General features: G+C 46.9%; 1 protein-coding gene across 1 annotated transcript in view; it reads right to left on the bottom strand.

Annotated features, from left to right (window-relative positions):
- The window catches only part of Snx8 (sorting nexin 8), a 57634-nt gene extending 32554 nt beyond the window's left edge, over positions 1–25080 (bottom strand). The window contains exon 1 of the mRNA XM_075974569.1: positions 24986–25080. Coding sequence (XP_075830684.1) covers positions 24986–25079 — 94 coding nt within the window. The 5' untranslated portion in view covers position 25080. The remainder of the gene's footprint in view (positions 1–24985) is intronic.
- Between the last annotated feature and the right edge of the window lie 2186 nt (positions 25081–27266).

The following is a 27266-nucleotide window of genomic DNA, read 5'->3' as shown; positions in this document are numbered from 1 at the left end:
ACCCCCCCCCCCTTTCTGCCAGAGAACCCGGCGGATTGGTGTCCGATGTGAGGAACTTAGTTCAGTGTGAAGAAACTCCACACTCCACAAGAATTCTTCTTGTGTGAAGAACGGAAGAATTGCTGATGGGTCAATCAGTCTGCGGGTAAGTGTACCCCCATTAAAAATGGGGCAGTTCTTTACTAAACAAAATCCTGCTTTGGAACCTAGTTCAGTGTACCCGACTAAACAAAATCCTGCTTTAGAACCTAGTTCAGTGTACCTGCCCCTAGACCAGACCCCTTTTACAGCGCCCCTTGGCTCTCAAGGGGTCCTTGACCTCCAGATCCCCCATAAACCCCTTTCCAGCATTCTCTGCCCCACCACTTTGCTGCCAGAGGGACCCGCCCTATAGGGGAGTCCCCTCTGTCCCCCAATTCAGATCGGGGAGGGAGCATTAGGAGGAGAAGTGGCTGCTTCAGGATTCCGAGGGGAGGTAGCTTCTTCCAGAGCCACAGAGGGAGAAACGGCACACCAGTGTCCTGTAATAAATGTTGCACTGGTTTCTCTTCACTTCTTCAAGGTTCTTTTATACTCCTCAGTTCCTCAGCCAACCAGGACTGAAGTCCTAGAAGCCAGAAGGTCTGCGTCTCAGGAAAGGCAGGTGTAAGGAAGACCTACAGGATGTCTTGATAGGATCAGAGCTTCTTGGTGTAGGTCACATGACCTAGTAGTACTACTAGTACTGCCACAATGAAAAACCCATGGGTGAATGTCTGCCACCCCAATAGAGGATGATATCCTGCCCCCCTAGATGCTATGTTTCACCCAGCAGGCCAGGCCAGCCTCCTTTCCAGCCTCCACATTCAGGGTTGCTCGGAGATACCATGTCTCATCAGCATTGGGTAGGATGTCACTTCTGAGGACCATTTTGTTCCTGCTCACCCTGCATCCACATCACCACACAGGCTTTGGGTAGAAGCCGGAGACATGAAACACCAACTGCAGATGGCCATGTCTAGGACTGAGGCCACTGGACAACCAGGCCACAGGCTTCTCTGAAGCAGGGGACTTGCTGCGGCGAGAGGGCCCTGGGCTTTTGGATCCAGAATACTTAGCAGCTGAGACTCAAGAATAAGATGACTTCAGGACACGGCATTCGCTATGATACAGGACAGTCATCTTGGGCATAATGGTATTTTTCAGGTCCACATGCAATAAAAACATCATCATCACGAAAAAAAAGTCTTGCAGACGAGTAGCCTTGTCAGACCTGGCTTCCTCTGCTTGGCAGACACCACTCTCGGGTCCACTCTCATCAGTAACTCTTGTGAATGGCTCTCTCGTGGCAGGGGAGACTTTGGGCCATCTGCTCAGTCCTATGAGTAGCAGCAGATCAGCTCACTTTCCCTGAGGACACTGTGGGCTGCACAAATCTTTTCTCTTTATCCAGTATTTTCTTTATAGAACGTTGTTTTGGAGCAGACTGTGTTGCCTGAGGAATATTCCTATTATCAATCTCTTCAGGCTCAGTTTTACAGTCCTCGGTTCTGAGAAGAGAAAGATAGGTGGAGCAGGTCTGGAGAGCCCCACCTTAAACACTCCTTGTTCTGGATTCTCTTTGTTCTTTCAACTTTTGAAGGAGCCTTTTTTTCCTTGTATTTCTGGGCTTTCCGTTTGTCACTCATAACCACTTTCTCTGGCTACTACCAGATTGTAGACCAGGATGGACACTCAAGTAGGGCTGGAACCTGGAGTCAGGAGCTGGTGCAGAGGCTATGGAGGGCTTCTGCTTACCGGCTCTCTCAGCCTTTCCTCTAGATTCCTCCCCTCCAAAAGGTGGGGAGCAATCCTGGGGGCTTCACCCTAACCATCTCTGGTAGACTGTTGTTACACATTATACTCCATTCGGAAAGCTTAAATACGTTTTTCTTTCAGTGGATACCTTCTCCCGAGTTTTCACACATGCCAGAGAGAAATCCAAACATGCTATTAGCCATATGCTACAATGCTTTGCCATCCTTGGCTTACCTAGCCAAATTAAAACAGATAATGGCCCATGCTTGCTGTGGGACAATGGTCTGTACCCTGTCACTTGTGTTTTAAATACATGCTGATTGGCCAGTAGCCAGGCAGGAAGTTAGGTGGGGCAACGAGAATTCTGGGAAGAGGGAAGTGTCAGTCTGCAGTCATTACCCAGACACAGAGGAAGCAAGATGTGACTGCCTTGCCAAAAAAGGTACCAAGCCCCATGGCTAACAAAGACAAGAATTATGAGCTAATATAAGTTATAGGAGTTAATAAAAAGCCTGAGCTAATAGGCCAATTAGTTTATGATTAATGTAGACCCTGTGTGCTTCTTTGGGACTTTAAGGCTATGGGACCTGGTGGGACAGAAAACTCGGTCAACACATGCTTTATTGGTAAGGCCTTTATAGACTTTCTACAAACCTGTAAAATTTCTCATTCCACTGGCATTCCATATAATCCAAGGGGACAGGCCATCATGGAAGGGTACAATCACTCAAGTCTCAACTAGAAAAGCAAAAAGGGAGTTCCTGCCCCAACATGATCAATTGAGAAAGGCATTATTGACCCTAAATATTCTAAATTTCTCTAGAGAAGATAAATATCTGTCTCCTTTTCAAAAACATTGGTCTTCATCAGTTACCTACAGTTCTGTCTGGGTCAAATGGAAGGACCCCTTGACTGGAGTCTGAAGAGGACCAGACCCACTCCTCAATGCCGGAAGAGGGATGTGTCTTCCCTCAAAATGAAAAGAGGCCCATCTGGGTGCCGACTAGAGATCGTATTTACCCCAAGAGGATAATGATGATTCCTAGGAAATGTTCCACCCCCGAGGAGTGCCTTTCTGCTTCTTCCCCAGAAACAATCAAAGACGTGGATGTTGTCGCTTACCCTGATGAGACCTAGAGAAGAGATGGCAAAACCATCAGGACAACCCCATGTGGATGGGCTTTCGTGGATTCTTACCCTGTTTCCTTCCCCTGCTCGGACCCTTCCTTTTCCTTATGCTTCTTACTGTTGGGCCCTTGTATGTTCAATAAGATCACACAATTTATCTACCAAAGATTGGAGGCTGTTGAATTACATTAGGTCAAGGTATACTATCATAGGCTCGCCACCCAGGAGTCTGGGGCCCTTGTGCGACTGTATGACTGGTAATCCTCATATAAATGTCTCTCCTCGACCCTCCACTTGACCAGTGACGGGTAAGATCTCAGACAGGCTGAACAACCGAAGGCAGGTCATGGAGAGGGTTTTTCATAAATGAGGTACATGGTACTCAGCGATGGGTAAGATCTCCATATGGGAGACAACCTAAGACAGGGACCATGTCTTCCACTGTCATGACAAAAACAAAAAGGGGAGATGTTGGGCTGCACGAGGCCCAGTGTAATTTCCTGAGCCTAATTTGATTTGGTGTGAGACCTAGTGTAACTTCCTGAGCGTAGCTAGAGTTTGGAGACCTGTCTCTAGCTACCTTACCTAGACCTGCCTCCACCCAGCCACTGCTAGTGTGGCAAAATATTATTGCTCCTTACTCTGCCTTCACCCATCCCAACCCTACATAAGTCCCTGTTGAATCCATTAACTGCTTTGACAGACTCTAGACTCAGTGAGTGTGTTTCTCCCTGAAGACACACACACGATGGGACACCATGTCAGAGTCTTCACACTCGCCATCCTGCTGAGCCCCAGGGAGAGTCCAGCGGGTCTGGCTCTGCCCCAGCTCTCTCTGCCAGAGAACCAGGCAGGCCACATAACAAGATCCTGAATCAAAGAAGAGTGAGGTGTTTGGGGGAAAGGGTTGGTAATTGGAATAGGAGACGCTCTCAGTATTCAGTAAGCAGATTCCTTCTCAAGCTTAGGAAACTGCACTTTTGATTCAGCAGATTCTCTGAGGGGTTGGAAAGATGACTGGCCAATGATTAACAGCCTTGCAAGTTCAATTCCCGCACCCACATGGTGACTAACAACCATTTGTATCTGAAAGGCCAAGGACCCGACTCCCTTTTCTTGCCTTTACAGGTACCAAGCATTGCACCCAGCGTGCATACATGCTGACAAAACATTCACATAGTTTAAAAAATGATTTAGTTTTAATAAAATTAAAACAAACAAAAACCTGTGAGCTGAGTTCTTAAATAAACAAACTGTCCTCAGGAAATGGGAACGAACATAAGTTTCCTCATCCTTATCATGAGCACAACTTTAGAAATGACAATTCAGCAGCTTGGGGGCCAGGAGACACCAGGATGCCCCAGAGACTCAGGAAGCAGTAGTCTTCCATCTAGAGGCCACGGGCTGCAGCCAGACTCTCTCCTGACAAGGACAGGCGCCCTACCCGTGTGGGTGCTGCCTAAAGGAACCACTTCCCTGCTTTTGTTTGATACATTGCTGGGGCTGGCACCCAGAGCCCTGCACACCAGGCAAGCACTGTGCTACTAAAGTCTCAGCACACACCAAAGCAAGCTTTAAACCAAGTGCAGCGAGGAACCCGTCCCTCATGCTCCTCAGTCCAGCAGGCTGAGGCAGGAGGATCTGCTGTGAGAAAACCTGACTGACATATGCAGAGGCTTGGATTCCAGCCCAGCACTGCAGGAAAGGGAAAGAAAGCAGACTTTCACAGCCTCCATGAGGACTCCAGACCAGCCGCCCCAGCTCCGCAGTCTATGAAGACTCTGCTAACTTCCCCATTCCCGAGGCTGCACCACTCCAGATGGAGTGCTTTTCAGATATCAAGTGTGTTTCCAAATGACTGCAGAACACATTTTCAAATTTTCTGCAAAACAATAAAATTGCCTAAATCCCCAGCCACTCAAATAACCACTTTTTAATTCAGTCTGTTCATTTGTTTTTTGCTAACTACCTTTGAAATTTCTGTTTGTTCTAATCACAAAGTATTCAAACACCCATAATAATAGAAAAGAGCTGTGGGTGGTGGCACATGCCTATAATCTCAGCACTTGGGAGTCTGAGATAAAACATTATCAGGTATGGTGGTGGCAGCGGCTTTTAATCCCAGCACTCGGGAGGCAGAGGCAGGTGGATCTCTGTGAGTTTGAGGCCAGCCTGGTCTTCAGAGCAAGTTTCAGGACAGGAACCAAAGCTACACAGAGAAACTCCATCTAGAAAAACAAAACAAAACCTAAAGACCACATATGGTTGTATGCACCTTTAATTCCAGCACCCTGGTGGCACTGGCAGGCAAATGATCCCTATGAGTTCAAAGCCAACCTAATCTACACAGAGTTTAAGGTTAGCAATAGCTATTGAGAGATGGTGTGCTTCGGGTTTTGTTTGGTTGGTTTTTGATTTTTTTGAGACAGTGTTTCTCTGTTTAGTCCTAGCTGTCCTGGAACATGCTCTATAGACCAGGCTAACCTTCAAACTCACAGAGATCCACCTGCCTCTGCCTTGCATGTGCTGGGATTAAAGGCATGTCGTCACTATCGCCTGGCTGTGTTTTTGTTTTTAAAGTATCGCTCAGCTGTGCTTTCTTTTATAAAGTAACAAAATGAGAAACTAACACTTCATCACTCTCTTCAATTACTACCTCTATGAGACAGGCCTCTCACAGGTTGGCCTAGTCTATTTTATACAGTAGAGTCAGAGCCCAGTTCTAACCTCTTCCTTAATCTTGAAGCTCACAGGTCACACACAATGGATACTGCCCGTCCCTTCCAAAAATCCTGCCATGCAGCTATGGCCCACTGCTCACTCATTCCATGCCTGCTGGGCATCTGGGTGGTTTCACTGCCAATCTATGACACATGGCACTGCTGAGAACATTCCAGAACATGGCTTTTTATGGACATATGTTGCATGCACTTCTGTTGGGTACATAACACAGGCGTGAGTGTATGTGCTGGATCACAGCACTTGCATATGCTCAACTTAGTAAATATTTCCAGTTTTCCTAAGTGACTCAGCCAATCTACACCCCCTCTCAAGCAACAGGCCCAGCTGCCTTCCACTTGGGCCAATGCTCAGTATTTTCTGTCTTCTTTTCCTCAGTCTGAAAGACATACACACCTCTTTCAAAACTTAGAACCAACTAATTTACAGTTTTTTCTTTTTCTGAGGATTGAACCCAGGGGCTCACATGGTAGGCTAATGCCCTACCACTGAGTCATGCCCCAGCCCCTCACTGGGGGATTCTAGGCAGGTGCTCTACCACTGAGCCCACTGAGCCACACCCCAGCTCCACACTGGAGGATTCTAGGCAGGTGTTCTACCACTGAGCCACACCCCAGCTCCACACTGGAGGATTCTAGGCAGGTGTTCTACCACTGAGCCACACCCCAGCCCCACACTGGAGGAGTCTAGGCAGGTGTTCTACCACTGAGCCACACTGCAAGCCTTTGTTTTACTTTTTGTTTTCAGACAGGGTTACACTTACAAGCTGCCCACACAGGCATAGAACTTTCAAGCCTTCTATATCAACTCTTGAGTAGCTAGGAGCCAGCACCATCATGTCTAGGATAACTCCTGGGCTTACAGCAATCCTTTTCCACAGGCAGTGCATGCTCTACTCCACCTGTCAGTGAAGACGTGAGTTCCCATAGCAGGTCACAGCTGAGGGAGCACCGCTGAGCTTCATTTTTAGCAAAGCCCACCCACAGCCCTCTGCTACTATAAAGGACACAACCACCCTCAAATACAACCCATTCTGCTGTGATTTCACTCAGTGCTTAGGATCAACTCTAAGGAAATACAAACTTGTTTATCTGCCAGTGGGCTTTTATAGGCCACAGGACCGATGCCAGATTTCTAATGGTCAAGTATCAAGAAGAACATCCCCATGAAGGGACCAAGTACTCCCTGAAACACAGTGGGGGAGAAAGGAAACAAACCTCATCATGTTAAAAGAAGAAACCAGGTTGGGATGTGGTCCAGAGGGTAGAATGCTTGCCTGGCATGAATAAAGCTCTGGGTTCCATGCCCAGCACCCCTCCAAAAGGGTAAGGTGGTCACACCTGTAATCCCAGCACTCTACCACCCATCTATCCAGCAGATGGAGGCTGGGAGATCGGGAGCTCCAGTCCAGCCTGGGCTCCTAAAAAGCCGTCTCAAAAAAGGAGGAAGAAGCAAAAGGAAATGAACAGGCAAGTGGATAATTAAAAAGTAAAGGGGCAAAGGGAAAAAGAAAAAAGAAAGAAAAGAAACCATGAGTACAGCTTCCTCACTGAGGATGCTAGGCAATCCCCAAGGAGAACAGGTCCTAAACAAGGCTTCCTCAAGTCCACTGCCACTACCCCCCACCACACACACAAAATGTTCTCTCTCTACAGTCAAAACACACTCTCTGCAGCATCCGAGTTCCCTCCAACTCAGTAGCCTCAACCCTGCACCTGCCCTGAGGCCTTGGCACTGGCTTTCTCCTCTACCCAAAAGGTTCCCCCATCCACCCACATACTAGACCAACTTCCTATCCTCCTCAGCTTCCTGGCAGTAAGTGTTGTTTTCTCTGTGACATTTTTATTGGTGACAACTATGGTTTGCAACATCAAGGTTGTCCCCAGGACAACACCCCCTGGCTTTGATTCTCTCTAGCACATCCTAAGGTGTATGTATGTGTATATATTTTTTTTTAATTTATTTATTTATTATGTATACAGTATTCTCAGTACTCTACCTGCAGGCCAGAAGAGGGCACAGATCTCATTACAGATGGTTGTGAGCCACCATGTGGTTGTTGGGAACTGAACTCAGGACCTTTGGAAGAGTGGTTAAGGCAGTGCTCTTAACCACTGAGCCATCTCTCCAGCCCCCCTAAGGTATATTTTTGATTACATCTCCTGACTCCTGTGTGGTTCTCATAAGAACACCAGCTCTGCAAGATGGAGGTCTGCGTTCACTGTATTCAGTAACTATCCCAAGGATGGAGAATAGTGCTAGGGGCTGGAGATGTGGCTCCATGGATAAAGCACTTACCACATAAGGGTGGGGACCTGAATTCAGATCCCCAGAACACATAAATGCCAAGTGGGCACAAACACCAGCCACCATAACCCCCGCGTTTAGGAGGTAGAAACAGTTCCCTGGAGCAAGCTGGCTAGCTAGACTAGACAGAGCAATGAATTATTTGATCCTAATACTGAAATGGGGTGTGGTGAGGACAACCGACTATAGAGGTAGTTCAGTCAATGAAGCGCTTCTTGCTCAAGAATGAGGACTTGAATTTGATTTCCAGCACTGAGGGGAAATGCAGGTGTGGTAGTACATGCTGAAGAGGCCCAGGGGGGAGAATTTCTGCTTGATGGCCAGTCTAGCCCACTGGGTGATCTCTGTGCCAGAGAGACCATGTCTCAAGATAAATAAATAAATAGGTGTGTGACACTTGAGAAACAACACCTGGCAGATATCTGCACGCATACACAAACCAGTGTACCTGCACACACATACACAAAAACACACAAGCACATGCACATGGACCCACATACACAAGCAGGTATTCACATATCAACAATATATTTTAAACTGATTTTTATTTTATGTGTGTATTTGTCTGTGCACCACATGGACACATGTATGCAGTGCCCAAGGAGGTCAGAAGAGGTGTCAGATACCCTAGAATTAGAGCTACAGACTTGCTAGCTGCCATGTGGGTGCTGGGAACCCAACTCCAGTACCCTGAAAGTGCTCTTAACCACTGAGCTATCTCTCAAGTACACAATAACGTGTGTGTGTTTTAATTAAAAGAGAAAAATATGCTGGGCAGTGGTGGTGCACGCCTTTAATCCCAGCACTCGGGAGGCAGAGGCAGGTGGATCTCTGTGAGTTTGAGGCCAGCCTGGTCTACAAGAGCTAGTTTCAGGACAGGCTCCAAAGCTACAGAGAAACCCTGCCTCGAAAAAAAAGAAACAAAACAAAAAACAGAAAAGAGAGAGAGAGAAATATGCCCAGTCCACAGCAGATAATTATTTAACACCTGCTGGATGAATGCATACAAAGTAATAAACTCAAGCAAGAAAGTCACATAACTCAGCAAAAAGTAGAACCTGTGTTACCATGGTAACAACAGCACATCCAACACTGGCAAATCTCATTTAGGGCCTTGCAAGAGATGGAAACTGTCTCAGTGAGAAACCACCACAACAAAGATGATCAGCAACAGACACAACAGTGGTAAACCCTGACACAATGCCTCATGCTGGCGGGATCCTTCCTCTGCACCATGAATCCCTGCATCTGCTCTATCCATTTGGTCAGCCCTATCCATTTTGCCAAGAGAGCATAAGGAAGAACCCTGATGATGTAATGCTGGAGTTTAGTAATGCCACACTGCTAAGTTACAGAGAGCAGAGCCACAGGTCCCCAGCAGTGGCCTAATGTCCCTACTTGGGAGGGCAGTATCAGCAAACCTGTGAGTGCTGCCGTAGACTCTGGCTTATTAGCTATGGGGATTGGTACCAAATCCTGCAAACTGAGTTCAAACACTACTCCAAGAAGTTTATCTACTCATCTCCCTTCATAGCTCTCAACATAAGGCTAAGTCTTTTGGGGTTTTTTTGTTGTTGTTGTTGTTGTTTTTTAGAAAGGGAGTGGAAACGGTCTAACCTCAAACTCCCTAAGTTGTCAAGAATGGAATTCTGATCCTCCACTCCGTGGTGCTGACATTACAGGTGCTGAGTTAATGCAGTGCTGGAATGGAAACCAAGCCTTAAACAAACTAATCAAGCACCCAACCATCTAAGCCCCATCCCAGCCAAGTCTTCTTGAGTCCTCCTTGGTCTGTCTTGCTCAGAGCTCTCCCCCAAATCCAAACCTATGTGGGGCTCTTTTTTTTTTTTTTTTTTTGATTTTCAAGACAGGGTTTCTCCGTAGCTTTTTGGTTCCTGTCCTGAAACTAGCTCTTGTAGACCAGACTGGCCTCGAACTCACAGAGATCCACCTGCCTCTGCCTCCCAAGTGCTGGGATTAAAGACGTGCGCCACCACCACCCGGCATATGTGGGGCTCTTTGACTTCCCAAGACTACCATATATGAAACCAGCACAGCTTACGCTCCCAGAAAGAACTTACCACAATCAGCACCCAGCCAGACCCCTCCCCTCAACAGCACACAGTAGGAAACAGATCACAGGGGCTGCAGGGATAGCTCAGTCAGTGAAGTGTTTGCCACAAGCGTAAGGACCCAAGTTCAGCCCCCCAAAACCCACATTAAAAAAAAAAGCCTGGTGTGGTGGTATATACCTATAATCCCAGCACTGAGGAGAGAGAGCCAGGAGGATCCCTGGGGCTTGATGCCCAGATAGCTGAGCTCAATCAGGAGATCTCCAGATTTAGTGAGACCCTACCTCAAAAATCAGGTGAAAAGTAACTGTAGAAGACACCCACTGTCAACCCGACCCCCATGCCCACGCGCATGTGCACGCACATACACATACACACACACACACACACACACACACACACACACACACACACACACACACACACACACGTCGGGTGTGGTGGTGGATGCCTAACACTCAGGAGGCAAAGGATCTGAGTTTGAGGCTAGCCTGGTATAAAGATTGAGTTCCAGGACAGCCAGTGCTACACACAGAAACCCTGCCTCAAAAGCAAAAACAGGATCACAGCCGACTGTGTCGGCTTACATCCACAACACCAGCAACTGGAAGGTGAAAGGAAAAAGATCTCAGTTCAAGGCCAACCTGCGACACTGTCTAGAAAAGGCAATAAAAAGGGACCTGTTTAAGTTAGCATTTCTACTGCTACAACAAAACACCATGACAAAAAAGCAAGTTGGGGATGAAAGGGTTTATGTGCATTACACTTCGGCATTGATGTTCATCACTGAAAGAAGTCAGGACAGGAATTCTAACAGGGCAGGGACCTGGAGGCAGGAGCAGATGCAGAGGCCATGGAGGGCTGCTGCCTACTGGCTTGCTTCCCATGGCTTGATCAGTCCATCTTCTTATACAACCCAGAACCAACAGCTCAGGGACAGCACCACCACCCACCATGGGCTGGGCCCTCCCCCATCAACCACTAATTAAGAAAATGCCTTAGAGTTGTATATCATGGAGGCTTTCCCTCAACTGAGGCTCCTTCCTCTCTGATGACTCTAGCTTGGGTCAAGTTGACACAAACCCAGCCAGTACAGGACCACAGATGTAAACACTAAGAACTATAAAGGGGCTGAGAGATGGCTCAGGGATTAAGACTCTCCTAGACGACCTGGGTTCAATTCTCAGCACCCACATGATAGCTAAGACCCATTGGTAACTCCAGTTACAGGGTATACAGCTCCTCTTCTGGCCTCCGTGGGCACTGCACACATGAGGTTGTGTACATGGTGCAGAGATATACAAGAAGGCAAAATACCCATACACATGATTTAAAAAAAAATTACATCTTAAAAAAAAAGCCAACTATATAGAGCACCAAAACTACCAAGTTTTTTGAAGAAGCAAGTTTTCCCAGCCTTAGGCTAGGCAAAGTTTTGGTAGTTCATGCCTTTAATCCCATCACTCCAGAGGAGGAGTCAGGCAGATCTCTGAGCTCAAAGCCAGCCTAGCCTACATAGGAAGACCTTCACTAAAAACTCAGGTTCACTAAGAATAGTTCAGAAGAAAAAGAATCTTTAAAAATTAAATGAATTTTTCTGATGTGTTCTTGGATTCGGTTTGCCAGTATGTTATTTAGTATTTTTGCATTAATGTTCATGAGAGAGATTGGTCTGTAATTCCCTTTCTTAGCAATGTCTTTGTGTGGTTAGGATATCAGGGTAATTGTAGCTTCGTAAAATGTTTGGTAATGTTCCTTCTGTTTCTATTATGTGGCACAATTTAAGGAGTATTGATATTAGTTCTTTGAAAATCTTGTAGAATTCTGAGCTGAAAGTGGTACATTTATACAATGGAGTACTACACAATGAAAAAACTGACATCCTGAAATCTGCAGGCAAATGGATGGATCTAGAAAACATCATATTGAGTGAGGTAACCCAGAACCAGAAAGACAAATATAATGCGTACTCACTCATAAGTGGCTTTTAGACATAAAGTAAAGAAAAGTCAGCCTACAATTCACAATCCCAGATAATCTAGACAACTATGAGGACCTAGAGAGAGACATACGTGGATCTAATCTACATGGGAAGTAGAAAAAGACAAGGTCTCCTGAGTAAATTGGGAGCATGGGAAGCATGGGGATCATGGAAGAAGGTAGAAGAAGTGGGGAGGAAGGGAAGGGATCGGAGAACACTATATATAGCTCAATAAAAACAATTTTTAAAAAAAGGAATCCCTCCACCCCCGAGTTTTGAAAGTTTGAGAAGTATTGATGTTCATTAAGCAACTAGAAGAATTCATGAAGTCCTAGGTCTTCTCTTGACTTATAATTTGATTTTCATCATTTTTAAATTATCAGTTATATTTGCATCTAAACTGCTAAAACTTAAAGCAACAATCTATTCTGGAGTAATCATAAGTGTTTCATAAGAAGCCTACAAGTAAAAATAAATTTTATATAAATACAATATAGTTCAGAAAGAGATTTGTATGGCTTTCTACATACAAGTAGTTTATGTACTTTTTGTCTTTTTAAAATTAAATTTATTATTTTAAAAAACTAAATGAAAACTAAAATCTTTAAATTTTAAATTTAAAATCTTTAAAAACTAAATGGCCTCACATTGGGCAAATTATGTAATCTGAGACTGCACATTGGTTTCCCAGGTGCCCAGACCCAAATAATCACACAAAAAATGTATTAATTACAACACTGTTTGGCCAATGGTTTAGGCGTATTCCTAGTTAGCTCTTACATCTTAAATTAACCCATTTCTATTAATCTGTGTATCAACAAGAGGCTATGGCCTACCAGTAAAGTTCTGGTGACTTTCTCCTTCAGCAACACATGGCGTCCGTCTCCCTGCATTCAGTTTAGTTTTCGCTCATTTCTATTCGTCTACGTATTACCACGTGACCATAGCATTACTTCATTTTCTACAGGTCTTGTTTCCTAGGCAGCTGGCTTGCATTTGTTTGACTCCGCCTACTCTCTCTATATAGCTCTGTTCCGATTTCCCACGTGGCTTTACTCTGCTAAGCCACTGGCCAAAGCAGCTTCTTTATTAACCAATGGTAATAAAACACATTCTCAGCACACAGAGGGGAATCCCACATCACCAGACAATAAGTGGTAACAGGGAAATGGCTCAGCAGGCAAAGAGCCACCAAACACAAAAACCTCAGTTCCTGGGATCCCCATGGTAGAAGGAGAGAATTGACTACCTAAGGTAGTCCTCCCTGTGCATGTGGCGTCTCTCTCTCCTTCCCTCCCCTGCCCTACATGCATGCACGCACACTACTGTGTGCAGGCAAGCACACTAACACACAAAGGCATGCATTTTTTTGTTGTTGTTTCTGGAGACAGGGTTTCTTTGCTGTCCTAGAACTGTAGACCAAGTTGGCCTAGAACTCAGAGATCTCCCTGACTGCCTCCCAAGTGTTGGGATTAAAGGCGTGCGCCACCATTGCCTGGCTGATAAATATAATTTTAAAAATTAAAAAACAAACCAGTCAAGCTGCAGTCATGAATGGTGGCTCACCACCATTCCCCTCAGCATTTAGAGGCTGAGGCAGGAATATCAGGAGTTCCAGGCCAGCCTGGGCTACACAGTGAGACCCTATCTCAAACAAGGCTGGAGAGAAGGCTCGGCTGTTTAAAAGGTAAGGAATACAAGCAAAAGAAGGGAACAAAGAAGAAGTAGACTATTACCCGGCTCCAAGGGGAATCCCAGACTGACTACAAAGTTTCTCGAGACCTGTTTATGAAATGTGGAGTGGGCTGGCCACAGCTGTGCATCCTTTAATCCCAGCGCTTGGGAAGCAGAGGCAGGGAGATCTCTGTGATTTCCAGGCCAGCCTGGTCCACATGATAAAACCTTGTTTAAAAAAAAAAAAAGAGTAGGAACCCACGCACACGCACTGGAGACCACACATACGTGCACGCATGCACACACACAAAGAAAGATGAGAGTGAGTCACTTCCAGGCTGGCCAGTAGCTAGTCCTGTCAAAGGTTAGTACAAGCACAGACCACAATGGGGAAAATCTCCCAGGCCTGCCTCAGATGTGATAAAGCACACGCGCTGGGCTGGAAACACCACTCTAATGAGTCTTGAAACTCAAATCAGAAGCAGGAAGCACGCCTAGGCAAAGGATCCTGGATCCCGCTACCCTATGAACCAAAGACTGCTTTCTTTTTTGTCTGATATGGACAAGCTAGCTTCAACTTCCATATATAGCCCAAGATAACCTTGAAATCCTCAAGTGCAGGGATTACAGGCAGCCCTGTGGTGCTGGGGTTGGAACCCAGGTCCCTGTGCATGCTAGGCAAGCGTTCTCCCAACTGAGCCGTATCCCCAGCACGACCACCCAACTGCTTCTAAAAGAACCTATCAAACTTCAACTCATCTTGGAACCACTCACCCACTGGCATCCTTCCTGAGTTTGTCAGTTTGGGGGATGAATCTTGGAAGAACTGATACACTGTGAGTTCAAAGTTCCAGAAAGTCTCCTTGTCTCTCTCTACCTCACCATTCAATCTGTTCTCAGTTTGCTGGAGGTTTTTTGGGTTTTTTTTTTTTTTTAGTTTTTTGTTTTTTCAAGACAGGATCTCTCTGTAGCTCTGGAGCCTGTCCTGGAACTTGCTTTGTAGACCAGGTTGGCCTGTAACTCACAGAGACTCACCTGCCTCTGCCTCCTGAGTGCTGGGATCAAAGGCGTATGCCACCACCACCTGGCTGGCTGGCTTGCTTGCTTGCTTGCTTGCTTGCTTGCTTGCTTGCTTGCTTGGTTTCTTAACCCCCCTCCTAGGTCTGGTTGATGAACTCTGAAAGGCACTCAGGTTCTCTGACACAGAAGTGAAAATATTCTAAAACATCTCAGAACCAAACACGTCCTACTGAAGGCTACGCAGGAAGACCACCTGAGCCACCACAGCAGAGGTAGGCATGGTGGCACAAGCCTACAATCTCAGCACGTGGAGGCTGAGACAGGAGATCCAGAGTTCAAAGCCAGCCTGGGTTACGGTGACAGCCTGTCTCGGAAAGGAACAGGGAAGGCATGAAGAGAAGTGCTGGTTTGTGCTCTGGTGGTAGAGGGCTTGCCTAGCATTCTGGGTGCCATCCCCAGCACTGCACAAACCAGGCATAGCAGTGCCTATCTGTATTTTCAGGTGGAAGCAGAAGGAATCTAAGGGGACCCTTGACTACACAGTAAATTCAAAGCCAGTCTGGGCTACATAAGTCCCTATCTCAAAAAGAAAAAAAAATAAACCAAAAAGCTAGGTGCTCCTAGAGAATGCCCAGCAGGCACTGGGAATGTAATTAGCCAAGCGCCACAAGACCAAATCCATTTACAGAGGAAGCCTTATTGATCTGTGGTAGAAACATGAAAGCTAAGGCAAGGGCCCCTGCCTTCCACTGCCGGAGGCGCAGACAGCCTAAGAAAACAGTTAACCAGAATAGGGAGGCACTAGAAATCCACACAGCAAATTAGGAACTGGGAATACATTACAGAAAGGGAACTACTGAGTCAGATCCTCCCCAACACCCACCCACATTAACACCAAATGTGGAGACTGGATTTTCCATACCAAGGTAGCTGTCATCTGACACTCAGATACCCTGAAACTCCAAGAAAGCTAACCAGAGCTAAGCCAGGGACAGTGGAGAACGTAATACGTAATTCATTGGGGGGAACTTGGTCAGTGCCTCCCAGAATTCAGGAAGTGGTGGCTTGCTCTGGAGAGGCAGCCAGCCAAAGACTCACACAAGGTCCTGCTGAGCACCCGCCTCCATGCTCTGGGTCTGCTGGCCAGATGCACTGCTGGGCCTAAGCTGGAGGCCAACAGCCTAGACTAGCACCACTCTGGTTGGGTGCTCTTTCGATGTGGCCATTCATCATGTTGAGAAGATCATTCTGCTCTGAGGAGCAGGGTGCATCACACCTGGGTTTAGGTAGTATATGGAATGACAATCCTAGCCACCATAGCCCATTAGGAAGGCAGGTGAGGGGAGAGTCCAAGTCTTCCCATGAGACACTAGTCAGTGAGTTCAGGGTAAATTAAGGACATCACAAAAGTGGAGTACAGGACACCAGTCCATGTCCATGGCAGTCAGGAAAGGGAGTACCCACCCCTCTTAACAGAGCGAGGCACCTGCTGTGACTCCACTTCACCACATACCATCCTACATTGCCATTTCCTCAGCTGCAAGTGACTGCAGTCAGGCTTAAACTGTCCAACAGGGGAAGCACAGAGCCCCACCAGGAGCACCTGCAGCCCTTACAAAGCCATTCACACACCTGAGCACTCAACCCTGCCTCTTCTCTGGCTCACCAGAGCAGTACACTAAGCCCAAACAGTGCATGGGACCTTTTTGAATGAGAATGGTTTCCATAGGTTCTTATGTTTGATAGTCCCAGCTGGCGGAACTATTTGGGAAGGATCAGGAGGTGTGGCTTTGTTAGAGGAGGTGTGTCACAGGGCAGGAGGATGCTTTGAGGTTTCAAAAGACTGCACTATTCTGTGTGTGCATTGTGTCCATGTGTCTGTATATCTGTGTGTCCGTGTCCGTGTGTGTGTGTGTGTGTGTGAGTGTGTGTGTGTCCATGTCCTTGCCTCCTATTTGTGGACCAAAATGTGAACTTTTAGCTGGGTGGTGGTGATGCATGCCTTTAATCCCAGCACACAGGAGGCAGAAGCAGGTGGATCTCTGTGAGTTCAAGGCCAGCCTGGTCTACAAGAGCTAGTTCTAGGACAGCTAGGACTGTCTTGAAACCTATCTTGGAAAAAACAAACAAAAAGATGTGAGCTCCCAGCTATTCCTGCTACCATACCATATCTTTGCTCTGCCATCATGGACTCTAACCCTCTGGAAACAACAAGCACAATTAAATGTTCTTTTTATAAATTGCCATGGTCATGGGTGTTTTGTCATAGCAATGGAAAAGTGGCTAAGACAGCACCCCAGCGTTGCTCTCTCTTGCCTCTGCTCTGCAGTCCTCAACTCCCATCCAGTTCCAGCCTAAGGAGCCCAGCTCTCCCATCTCACAGATCACCTGCCTCTGCCTCCCTAGTGTTGGGATTAGGGTGTGAGCCACCACACACTTTAGAGTAGCATGGTACTCCATTCTGAGCTACCAACACTATGCCACTGAATGGAACATTTCAAAAACAACTTGACAGTTGAGTTCAGGTTGGAACTCGGTTGATATAGCACACACTTGGCACACAGCACACTCTTGGTTCCAGCAACACAAAATCCAACCGTGGTGGTGCTTGCCTCTGATCCCCACACTTGGGAAGTGAAGGCAGGAGGATCAGAATATCAAATCATCCTGGCTACACAGTGGTTTCAAGGCCAGTCTGGGCTACATAGACCTCTATCTACACCAAATAAAAAATAAAGATAGCGGAGCAGTGGTGGCACATGCCTTTAATCCCAGAACTTGGGAGGCAGAAGCAGACTGACCTCTGTGAGTTTGAGGCCAGCAACCCTGTCTTGGGGGAAAAAAAAGTTAAAATTTTAAAAATCTACTTAGCAGTACAGCAAAATATCTGCAGAAAGAAAGAGACTGTGAAAGTATATCTCCTGGACACAGTGAGGACAACTTCATAAGCTGCACCGGAAGCAAGGAACTGTGGGAGGATGCTGCAGCCAAGCCAAGCGCTGAGGGACTGGAGTCTCTGGAAAATGTCTGTGCTGGCGGTTCTCTGCGCTTATGCAACATCTCCTCAAAGCGCCAATTCCCATACAGCATTAAGTGTTACTGAGTTCTGATTACAACTCATCCCTAGGACTCCGGCAGTCAACACTTCCCAGGCACAAACCAGGATTGGAAGATTGTCGGTAATGACATAATTGTAGGGATGGGGAGGAGGCTGGTTGGTGGAGAGTTTGCCTAGCATGCAGGATGTCCTGGCTCCTGTGTCTCATACCATATAAACCAGGAGCCAGGCTGGTGCATGTCTGCCATGTATTCAGGAAGTAGAAGAAAGAGGATCAGGAATTTAATGCTATCCTCAGCTACATAGTGAGTTTTGAGGCCAACCTGAACTACATGAGACTTTGTCTCAAAATAGATGATTGATTGATAGATAGATAGATAGATAGATAGATAGATAGATAGATAGATAGATAGATATGATAGATAGACAGGCAGACAGACCGACCGACCTTAATTGTGTATCTTCAGAGAATCTACCAGACAACCTTCTCTGGTCCCTATGCAGCTTCCTCAGTTAGCAAACCTCACAAAGCTACTCAAAAACACTCCTAGGAGCTAAATGACCCCTACGAAAGCCCACACTGTAGAAGCAGCAAAATGCCTTCCACAACCCATGGACACAAACAGCACCAGCTGAGCTGGGGGTGGGGGTGCAAGCCTATCATCCCAGCTACTTGGGAAACTGAGGTAGGAGGAGGAAGGACTGCAAGTTTGCAACTAGCTACACAAAGCTGAGCTTCACACCAGCCTGGGCAAAGTAAAGAGACCCTGTCTCAAAAGAAAAGGCAAACAGAGGGGATGGGAAGATGGCTCAGCTGGGAAAGCTGTGCCATGCAATATGAGAACTTGAGTTCGAAGCCCACCCAACACCAAGTAAAAAAACAAGCTGGGTGTAGCCGTGCGTGCCTCAATTCCAGTACCAGGAAGGTGGAGACAAGAGGATCACTGGAGCTAGCAGATAGCCAGCCCAGCTGACTCACCCTGCTCCAGGTTCGGTGAGAGACTGTCTCAAAAAGTAAGATAGAGAGGGGCACCTTTAATTCCAGGAGAAGAAGCAGGTGGACCTCTATGAATCTGAGGTCAGCCTTGTCTACATACCAAGTTCCAGGCCAGCCAAGGTTATAAAGTGAGACCTGCCTAGAACAAACAAAAAAGGGGAAAACCCACAAAGACACCCAAAACACTGACCTCCAGGCATGTGCACCCACACCTTTGCATGGGCATACACATAAACATTCTAATGTATATACACACACAGACACATTCAAAGAACAAAATACAAAGATGGTTCACAGGTCACTCAGAATTAGTGCCCTTGCCCAGCATGCATGACATGGTGTGTTCAGTCTCCAGGACAGGCAGGGGCTCAGCTGGTGGAGTGCCGCTCATCTAGCATGTATGAGGCCTTGGGTTCCATGCCCAGCACTACAACACCATATATGAATATATGATGGTGCATGCCTATAACCCCAGCACTTGGGAGGTAGATGTAAGAGGATCCACAGTTCAAAACCAACCTTGGCTACAAAACAAGGCTGAGATCAGTCAGGGCCACATGAGATCAGTCTAAAATCAAAATAAAACCACTAACAAGTCTGGGTGTGATTCTCCAAGAGCTAAGACCATCATTTGCCTCCAAACACACTCCCAGAACCACACCTGCTTTAATTCCAGTTCTAATTCAATGTGATTCTGTAAAGAGAACTGGAAAGTCCGGTGTCAGAAGGCCACACAGCTTCTCAGGTCTAATCCCACTTACAGCTCCCAGCAGTGCCCACATCACCTTCCCTGTGGGCTCTGCCCATTGCCCTGGCACACAGCACAGCAAAACATGTCTTGTTTGTGCTTCATTTTTCTCAGGAAGCAAAAAAAAAAAAATAACACGAAAACAGAATTCCCCTGCTCGGAATACATCACTTTCTTGCTAACCACAAATTCTGACAAAGTTTGTTCTACATAATAGAGACCCAGTTAGTTCCTCTTTCTTCGACTGACACATTTTACCTTGCAGTGTGTGTGTGTGTGTGTGTGTGCGCTAAAACATGGTCTCATATAGTCTAGGCTTCGCTTCTAACTAGATGAAGATTAGCCTTGAACTTAAGATCCTCCTGCCTCCACCTCTCCAGTACTGGGATTACAAGTGTGCACTATTACACCCAGTTTATTGGTAGTGGGAACTGGACCAAGGCTTCATGCAAGCACTCTACCAACTGAGCTCCATCCCTAGCCAAGAGAGAACAAAGACAAATTGGGGGGATAGGCGGGAGAGGATAGCAGAAGGGGTAAAACTGAGCAAAGTACAATGATAAATACTTATAGAAATGTTACTAGGAACCCCATTATTCTGTATGCTAATTAAAACAATTGATAATAATTTACAAAAAAAAAAAAAAAGACCAGGGCTGGAGAGATGGCTCAATAGTTAAAGAACAGTTGCTGATCCAGAGGACCCAGGTTCAGTTCCCAGCACCCACAGGGTAGTTCACACCCACCTGTAACTCCACTTCCAGGGGATCCAATGCCCTCTTCTGACCTCCTCAGGCACCAGAAAAGCATGTAGTATACATATATTAATGCAGAAAAATACACACATAAAATTAAATAAACTTAAAAATATTTTTAAAACATAAATTATCAAACTAAAATATAGTACTGTCTTTTAAGAGACATATGGTAATACACAGTCTGCTTCAAACATCTAGGCCCCTCCTGTATATCAGGTGTCATTCTGGGTGCTGAGACGTGACGAAAAATAAGCTTCTACCCACCTCAAGTCCTCAGATTAGTGTGTAAAACAGGAAGATGGATGCTCTTAATGTGAGCAGCCATTTCAGGGGTGATTTAACCACCCTCAACTACACACATCCGAGGTGACAGCTCAGTGAACTGCGACAAGTGCAAATACCCAGAAGCAAGGAAGTAAGGGCCAGGGAGTGTGAGCCCAGGCAGGGCAGCAAACAGCAATGCCGGGGACCTGACCACAGAGAACAGGAGGATAGCTGCTGGCTGGAATGTATGGAATGCCATCCAAAGGAGTCTGCTAACACAATGGAGACCAGACTCCCCTGGATCTCCTGAACTAAAGTCACAAGGAATGCATGAAGCAGTGTCTAGACACACAGCAGCAATGTGCACAGTTTGTTTGTACATATATGCTCTCTCTCTCCACACACACTCACACTCTGAGATCATATGATGAAGCAGGCATACCACACTGTCCAGCAGTCCTGAAATGAGATCTCAGGCTGCATCAACACAGACCAAATAGCTTCAGTGATTCTGATTATTATTATTATTCCACATTGCTGAGGATGGAATTAAGTCCTTGTACATACTAAGCAAGTGTTCATCCATTGAGCTACATCCCCAGCCCCACTAGGTTTTCCTTTCTTTCTGTTTTTAATTTTATGTGTTTGCATGTTTTACCTGCATGTGCATACATATGTGCAACATGTGTGTGCGTGTGGAGGCAAAAGAGAGTACTGGGTCTCCTAAAACTGGAGTTACAGGCTGTTAAGTAGCCATATGGGTGCTGGGAACCAAACCAGGGATCCTCTGGAAGAGTAGCAAGTGCTCTTAGCTGCTGAGCCATTTCTCTAGCTTTTAAAGTACGGGTATTTTACCCTTATGTCTATGTACCACATGCATGTTATTCCCAAAAATATCAGAAGAGTGTTGGAGCTCTTGGAACTAGAGCTACAGACAATTGTGAGGAGCCATGTGGGGGCTGGTAACAGAACCCGGGTCCTCTCCAGCCCCCACTTTTTTGTTGGTTGGTGGTTTTGCAAGATAGGGTTTCTCTGTGTAACCTTGGCTGTCCTGGAACTCACTTTGTAGACCAGGCTGGCCTCAAATTCACAAACATCTGCTTGCTTCTGCCTCCAGAGTGCTGGGATTAATTAAAGGTGCACGCTGCCACCACCACCCAGCTCCTACTTTTTAAATGTATTAATGTTCTTATTTGTTGGGAAGAGTGAGACAGGGTCTTGTTATATAGCCTTGGCTGGCCTGGAGCTTGCTAAGTAGACTCAGGCTGGCCTCAGACTCCACTGCCTCTGTCTCCCAGGTTCTGGGATTAAAGGTGTGGACCACCACTGCCCAAATAAATAAAACAGCCTTAATTTCCCCATCCACCCCATATGGGAATCAAACACAGGCCATCCAGGCTTGACAGTAAGTCCCTTTGCTGTCTGAGTCACCGCTGCAGCCCTCCATCAATCAAAAACAAACTGTACAAGCCCTAGGATCTGGCAATTCCACTCCTAGGATATCTTCTGGTGATGGGCAGGATATAAGACTCCAAAGATGTCTACGTCCTAAACCCAGAACCTGTGGCTTTGTTACTTTCACTCAGCAAAAAGGGAATTAGGATTTCAGCAAAAAGGGAAATTCGAGGTTGTTCATCAGCTGATGCGAACATAAGGAGATGATAAATCCTGATTTTCTGTGTGAGCCCCCCCCATTCACAGGGGTTCTTAAAAGTGGAAATGAACAAAAAGAGAGCCAGACAAGGCAACATGAGAGACCTGGCTCAGGTCTGGGAAAAGGAAACCATCAGCCAAGGGTTTTATAAACTGGGAAGGTGGGCAGATGAACACTCCCTCACGGCCTCTGGAGGCTGTGAAAGCCAGAGAAAGTTGCTTTGGACCAATGACTTCTGGTGTGTAGTGGCTTATACCTACAATCTCAGCATTCAAGAGAAAAGGCAGGAGGACAGGAAGACCATGGGTTTGAGGCCAGGCTGAGCTACCTACACAGCTGACCCTGTCTAAAAAATAAATAAATAAGGATGGATGTGGTGGCCTTTATGGATGGATGTCTTTAATCCCAGCAATCAGGAAGCAAAGGCTGGAAGACCTCTGTGAGTTCAAGACCAGCCCAGTCAACATAGTAAATTCAGTTGTTTTGTTTTGTGAGACAGTTTGTTTAATAGTCCTAGCTGTCCTGGAACACACTTTATAGACCAGGCTAGCCTCAAACTCACAGAAATCCACCTGCCTCTGCCTTCCCAGTGCCAGGATTAAAAGCATGTGCCACCACTACCCGACTTGTAAATTCAGTTCTCAGGAAGGGCAATCTCCTACAGGATGTGCACAGTTTACCCTTCAAATAAACAATAATGGGCGATGTGCTGGAAACTACAGTGGACACGTTTTGCCCCCAGCAATTCCAAACCACACAAACATGAAACTATCACGGTCCCTGCATGAGCACCACCAGCAGCTCTCAAGTGGAGACAGAAGACAGAAGAGGAAATCTGCTATGTACCCAAAAGCCACACTACTTATTCCTTTGAGGTATCAAAAGCCAGCCAACTATGAAGGTGTATGCTCGTAGGCAAATAACGAAGAGGATGAGGCAGGAGGAGTGAAGTCAAAATCAACTCAGCCTACTGCCTCTAAAGTCAAACCCATCCTCAGGACCAGGTCAGAGGGCTCAGTGGCTAAGGGCATTGACCACACAAGCCCAACAACCTAAGTCCAGTTCCCAGAACCCAAGTAAAAGTGGAGAGAACTGACTCCAAAGGTGTCCTCTGGCGGGCATACCTGTGCCATGCCACAGTGTCCACATACAGGGCATATACACAATAATAAATTTTCCAAAGAGTTTTTCTCGACGGTGTTCTGATTTCAGCCCACCTAGCCAAAGTCTCCAAGACACTTCAAGTAAGTTTCTCCCGAAGATAAGGCAGATTTTCTTCACCATTTAACCATTTAATCAGATTGGGGTCAAGTTTCACATAGGAAGCAATGACAGGTTAGGTTCCACCAGAATTAAAAACCCATTTTTCAACTTACACAGCTGCCAGGATGGCCTGTACAGCGTGAAGGTCTACATGGTTATGGCTAATGTACAAGTCACACCACTGCCCAAGGGAGTTAAACTATCTATCAAAAATCCATGCAAAACCAGGCAGTGGTGGCATATGCCTTTAACCCCAGCACTCTCAGGAGGCAGAGGCTGGCCAGATCTCTGTGAGTTCAAGGCCAGCCTGGTCTACAGAGTGAGTTCCAGGACAACTAGGGCTATTACACAGAGAAACCCTGTCTTGAACACTCAAAAAAAAAAAAAAAAAAAATCCAGGCAAAATCATTCCTAATGTCAGCCATTAGCTGAGTTCTTCGGGAATCAATACAGAAGATCCCAAATTTGCCAAGAGATCTCTGATCCATCAAAATTGTTACAAGACACTAGCAACTGCTTCAAGAGTCAGGCAGGGGCTCAGAGGTTAACAGCACACACTGCTCCTGCGGAGGACTGGCCTTTGGGTCCCAACGGTCATGCTGGGTAGCTCACAAGAATGTATAACTTTGGGTGCTCAGGGATCCAATACTTCTGTCCTCCAAGGGTACCAGTGTCCCCACCCACAGGCACAGTTAAAAATAATAAAAATAAGTAACATTTTTAAAGGCAGAAGTAGGCCCTAGATCAAATAGTATCACATTCTTAAGGCGCCCTGGTATACATACATAGTGCCCTTCAACAGACAACCTCAAGAATACAATGTTTTTAGCCCATGCCTTTAATCCCAGCACTCCAAAGGCAGAGAGGAGGATCTCTATGAGTTCGAGGTCAGCCTGATCTACAAAGCGAGTTCCAGAACAGTCAAAATTAAAAACCTGTCTCGGATTAAAAAAAAAAAAAGAATTCTATGTTTTACCCAACAAGACCCAAAGACCGTAGACCAACTCCTAGTGGAGTTCCACCTACACACTCTCCATCCACCAAAGGAGTTCATTCATGTTCTTCCTCCCCTGGAGTTAAAAGCTACTACCCCAAACCTTTCGTCCCTAGAGAAGAACCAGTCTTTCCACCAATGCTCTAGATGGCCATGCTCAGTGTGACACCTGGCCAGACCTGGCTGAAACACATCAGGCCTACTTCCAACCTTGCGCCACTGGCCACATGGATGCGTCCCCACAGTCCACAAAGCCGGGGACCTCAGGAAAACAGTCTATACCAAAGATACATCCCTTTCCCTGGGCATGGTCACGTAACATAAACCACTCTCTGGACGAGCGTTCGCAAGGTGGGATCAGAGAAGATCCAGGTGCAACCACACACGACCGCGCGCTAACCGAGAGCTGGAGAGCAGCGTCCCTGGAAGCAGCGGGAAGATGCTAGCCCCAGGATGTCCCCACCCCCCCCAGACAGGTCAGGCGAGGTGTCGCGCAGACAGGTGGTCTCTCACGGAGAGGTGCCGGGCTTTCCACCCCGCCGCGTGCCTTACCTGTCGCCGGCGGATCCGCCTCCTCGTCAGCCTCCGCCTCAGCTGCCGCAGCGACTGCCGCCGAGGGCAGCGGGTCCATCGCACGGCCAGTCATGTGAGCCCGCGCGCCCACGTGACTTCCTCCCGCGCCCGCCGGCCAGCCCCGCCCACGCCAGCTCTTGTCCGGCGCAGCCACGCCCATCCCAACCTCGCCACGCCCCTCCTCGAGCCCCTAGCGTTAAAGCCACGCCCCTGTCCACGGGCTACGCCCAAACCACGTGGCCTCGGCCTGGGCTGCTGTATGAAGCTAGGGTCCAAGCTGCTCAGCGCCACGGCCCACGGGCGCGCACCCATCTCGCAGCTCTCAGCCTGCGGCCATCACTGTTTCTCTTTCCCATTCACTGACTCACCCACGCTGCCACTCTTTTGCGCATTTGCTCGTCCACTCACCAAATGCTAACCCGCTCACTCGCTCTGTCACCCAGGTCCACGGGCAGGCTCTGTGATGGGTGCTAGGGACACAAATGTTCTAGTACCTTCTTGTGTCTGAAGCGGATAAGTTGGCCAGCGAACAGGTGGCCTGACTATAATAGGTCTCTTTGAAGATTACTGATGAGGAGCTATTTTCTGTAACTCTTTGCAGATAAACAGGCCATTCTCACTTTCTACTGGGGATTGAACCCAGAAGCTCCTCCATGCGAAACTAGCCCTCTACTGCTAAGCTTAGCACCCAGCCCTTTATTATTTTTTATTTGTTTGTTTGTTTTAGTGCAAGAAGTTTATTAGGTAAAGGGGAGAGGGAAAGGCCACGTTGGAGTAGAGACATGAGAGACAGGCAGGCAGACAGAAGAAGAGAGGCAAGAGAAAAACAAGAGGGCTAAGAGGAGCAAGAGGCAGGGGAGGAGAAGAGGCAAGAGAGGAAAGAGGAGGTAAGGAGAGACTTATTCATTTATATATGGCTTTTGGGGTTTTTTGGTTTTGTTTTGTTTGAGACAAACAAACTCTCTATGTAGAGCAGGCTAGCCTCGAATTCACAGAGATCTGCCTGCCTCTGCCTTTGCCTCCTGAGCGCTAGGGTTGAAGTTGTATACCAGGATGCTAGGCTTCATATCTTTTGACCCAGGGATTAATTACCCAGGTTATTCCTGAGCTCGCACTGTAGCTAAGGCAGAACTTGAACTCTCTATCCTCCTGCCTCAGCCTCCCAAGTAGAGCTGGATTGACCTATGTGCCACCAGGCCCTGCCCTCCTGACTGTAAGAAGGGAACAAGGATGTGGGAGCCCACAGGAGGAGTGTCTGACCTGGGACTGGAGGGATAAGGATTGAGTTGGGAACTCCAGGGATGCATCAAGCATATGTGAACTGGTCTCCCTCCAGAACTAAAAGCAAAGAGGAGAATGCCTGGGTGGCAACACCAGCCTTTAATACCAGGCTTGGGAGGCAGAGGCAGGTGGATAGATGTGAGTTCAAGACCAGGCTGATCTACACAGTGAATTCAAGGGCAACCAGGCATATATAGAAAGAACCTGTCTCAAAAACAAAAACAAGCAAACAAACAAACAAAAAGTCTCAAATAAAAGCGAAGCAAAGGGGGTGCTCAGTAGGAAGGCTGGAGAGGTGAAGAGGGTGGTAGGACGGCTCCATCAGGAAAGGCCTTGTTGACACAGAAAAGAAGACCTCGTCCCCCCAAACATTGATGTCTAATGGTTTCCACCAGGTGGGCTAGCTGAGAGCTCCCCGGTCAGAGGGCTAGGATGGGTCTCAGTCTCCTCCTTAGTGCCTTTAAAGCCTTTAATGCCGCTGGGCCGGCCTGTAGCTGCTTGTCACTTAGTTCCCTTTATTTTCCAGAACTACAACATCTGCTGTGTGAAAGTATAACAGGGCCCCAGACCTTAGCACAGCTGAGTCCATGACAGAAATGCCATTCAGGCTTCTGTTGTTTCACTTCTGGCTAACTGTTCTTGTTAATGGAAGTACATCAACCCAGAACAGGTTTTTTCTTTGGTTGGTTGGTTGGTTGGTTGGTTGGTTGGTTGGTTGGTTGATTTTGTTTTGTTTTGTTTTGTTTGAGACAGGGTTTCTCTGTAGCTTTGGAACCTGTTTTGGAACTAACTCTTGTAGACCAGGCTGGCCTCGAACTCACAGAGATCCACCTGCCTCTGCTTCCCTAGTGCTGGGATTAAAGGTGTATGCCACCACTGCCTGGCTCAGAACACGGTTTTAGTGTTTCAAAGCTCACCCTGAGATGCTCAAAGATACACTGGGATCCTGACCACCCAGCGTAGTCACTAATAAAGACTT

Source organism: Microtus pennsylvanicus, chromosome 1 (assembly GCF_037038515.1).
Source record: "Microtus pennsylvanicus isolate mMicPen1 chromosome 1, mMicPen1.hap1, whole genome shotgun sequence".
Taxonomy (NCBI): Eukaryota; Metazoa; Chordata; class Mammalia; order Rodentia; family Cricetidae; genus Microtus; species Microtus pennsylvanicus.
The sequence above is the reverse complement of the archived record's forward strand: the minus strand, read 5'-3'. Positions and strand labels throughout refer to the sequence as shown.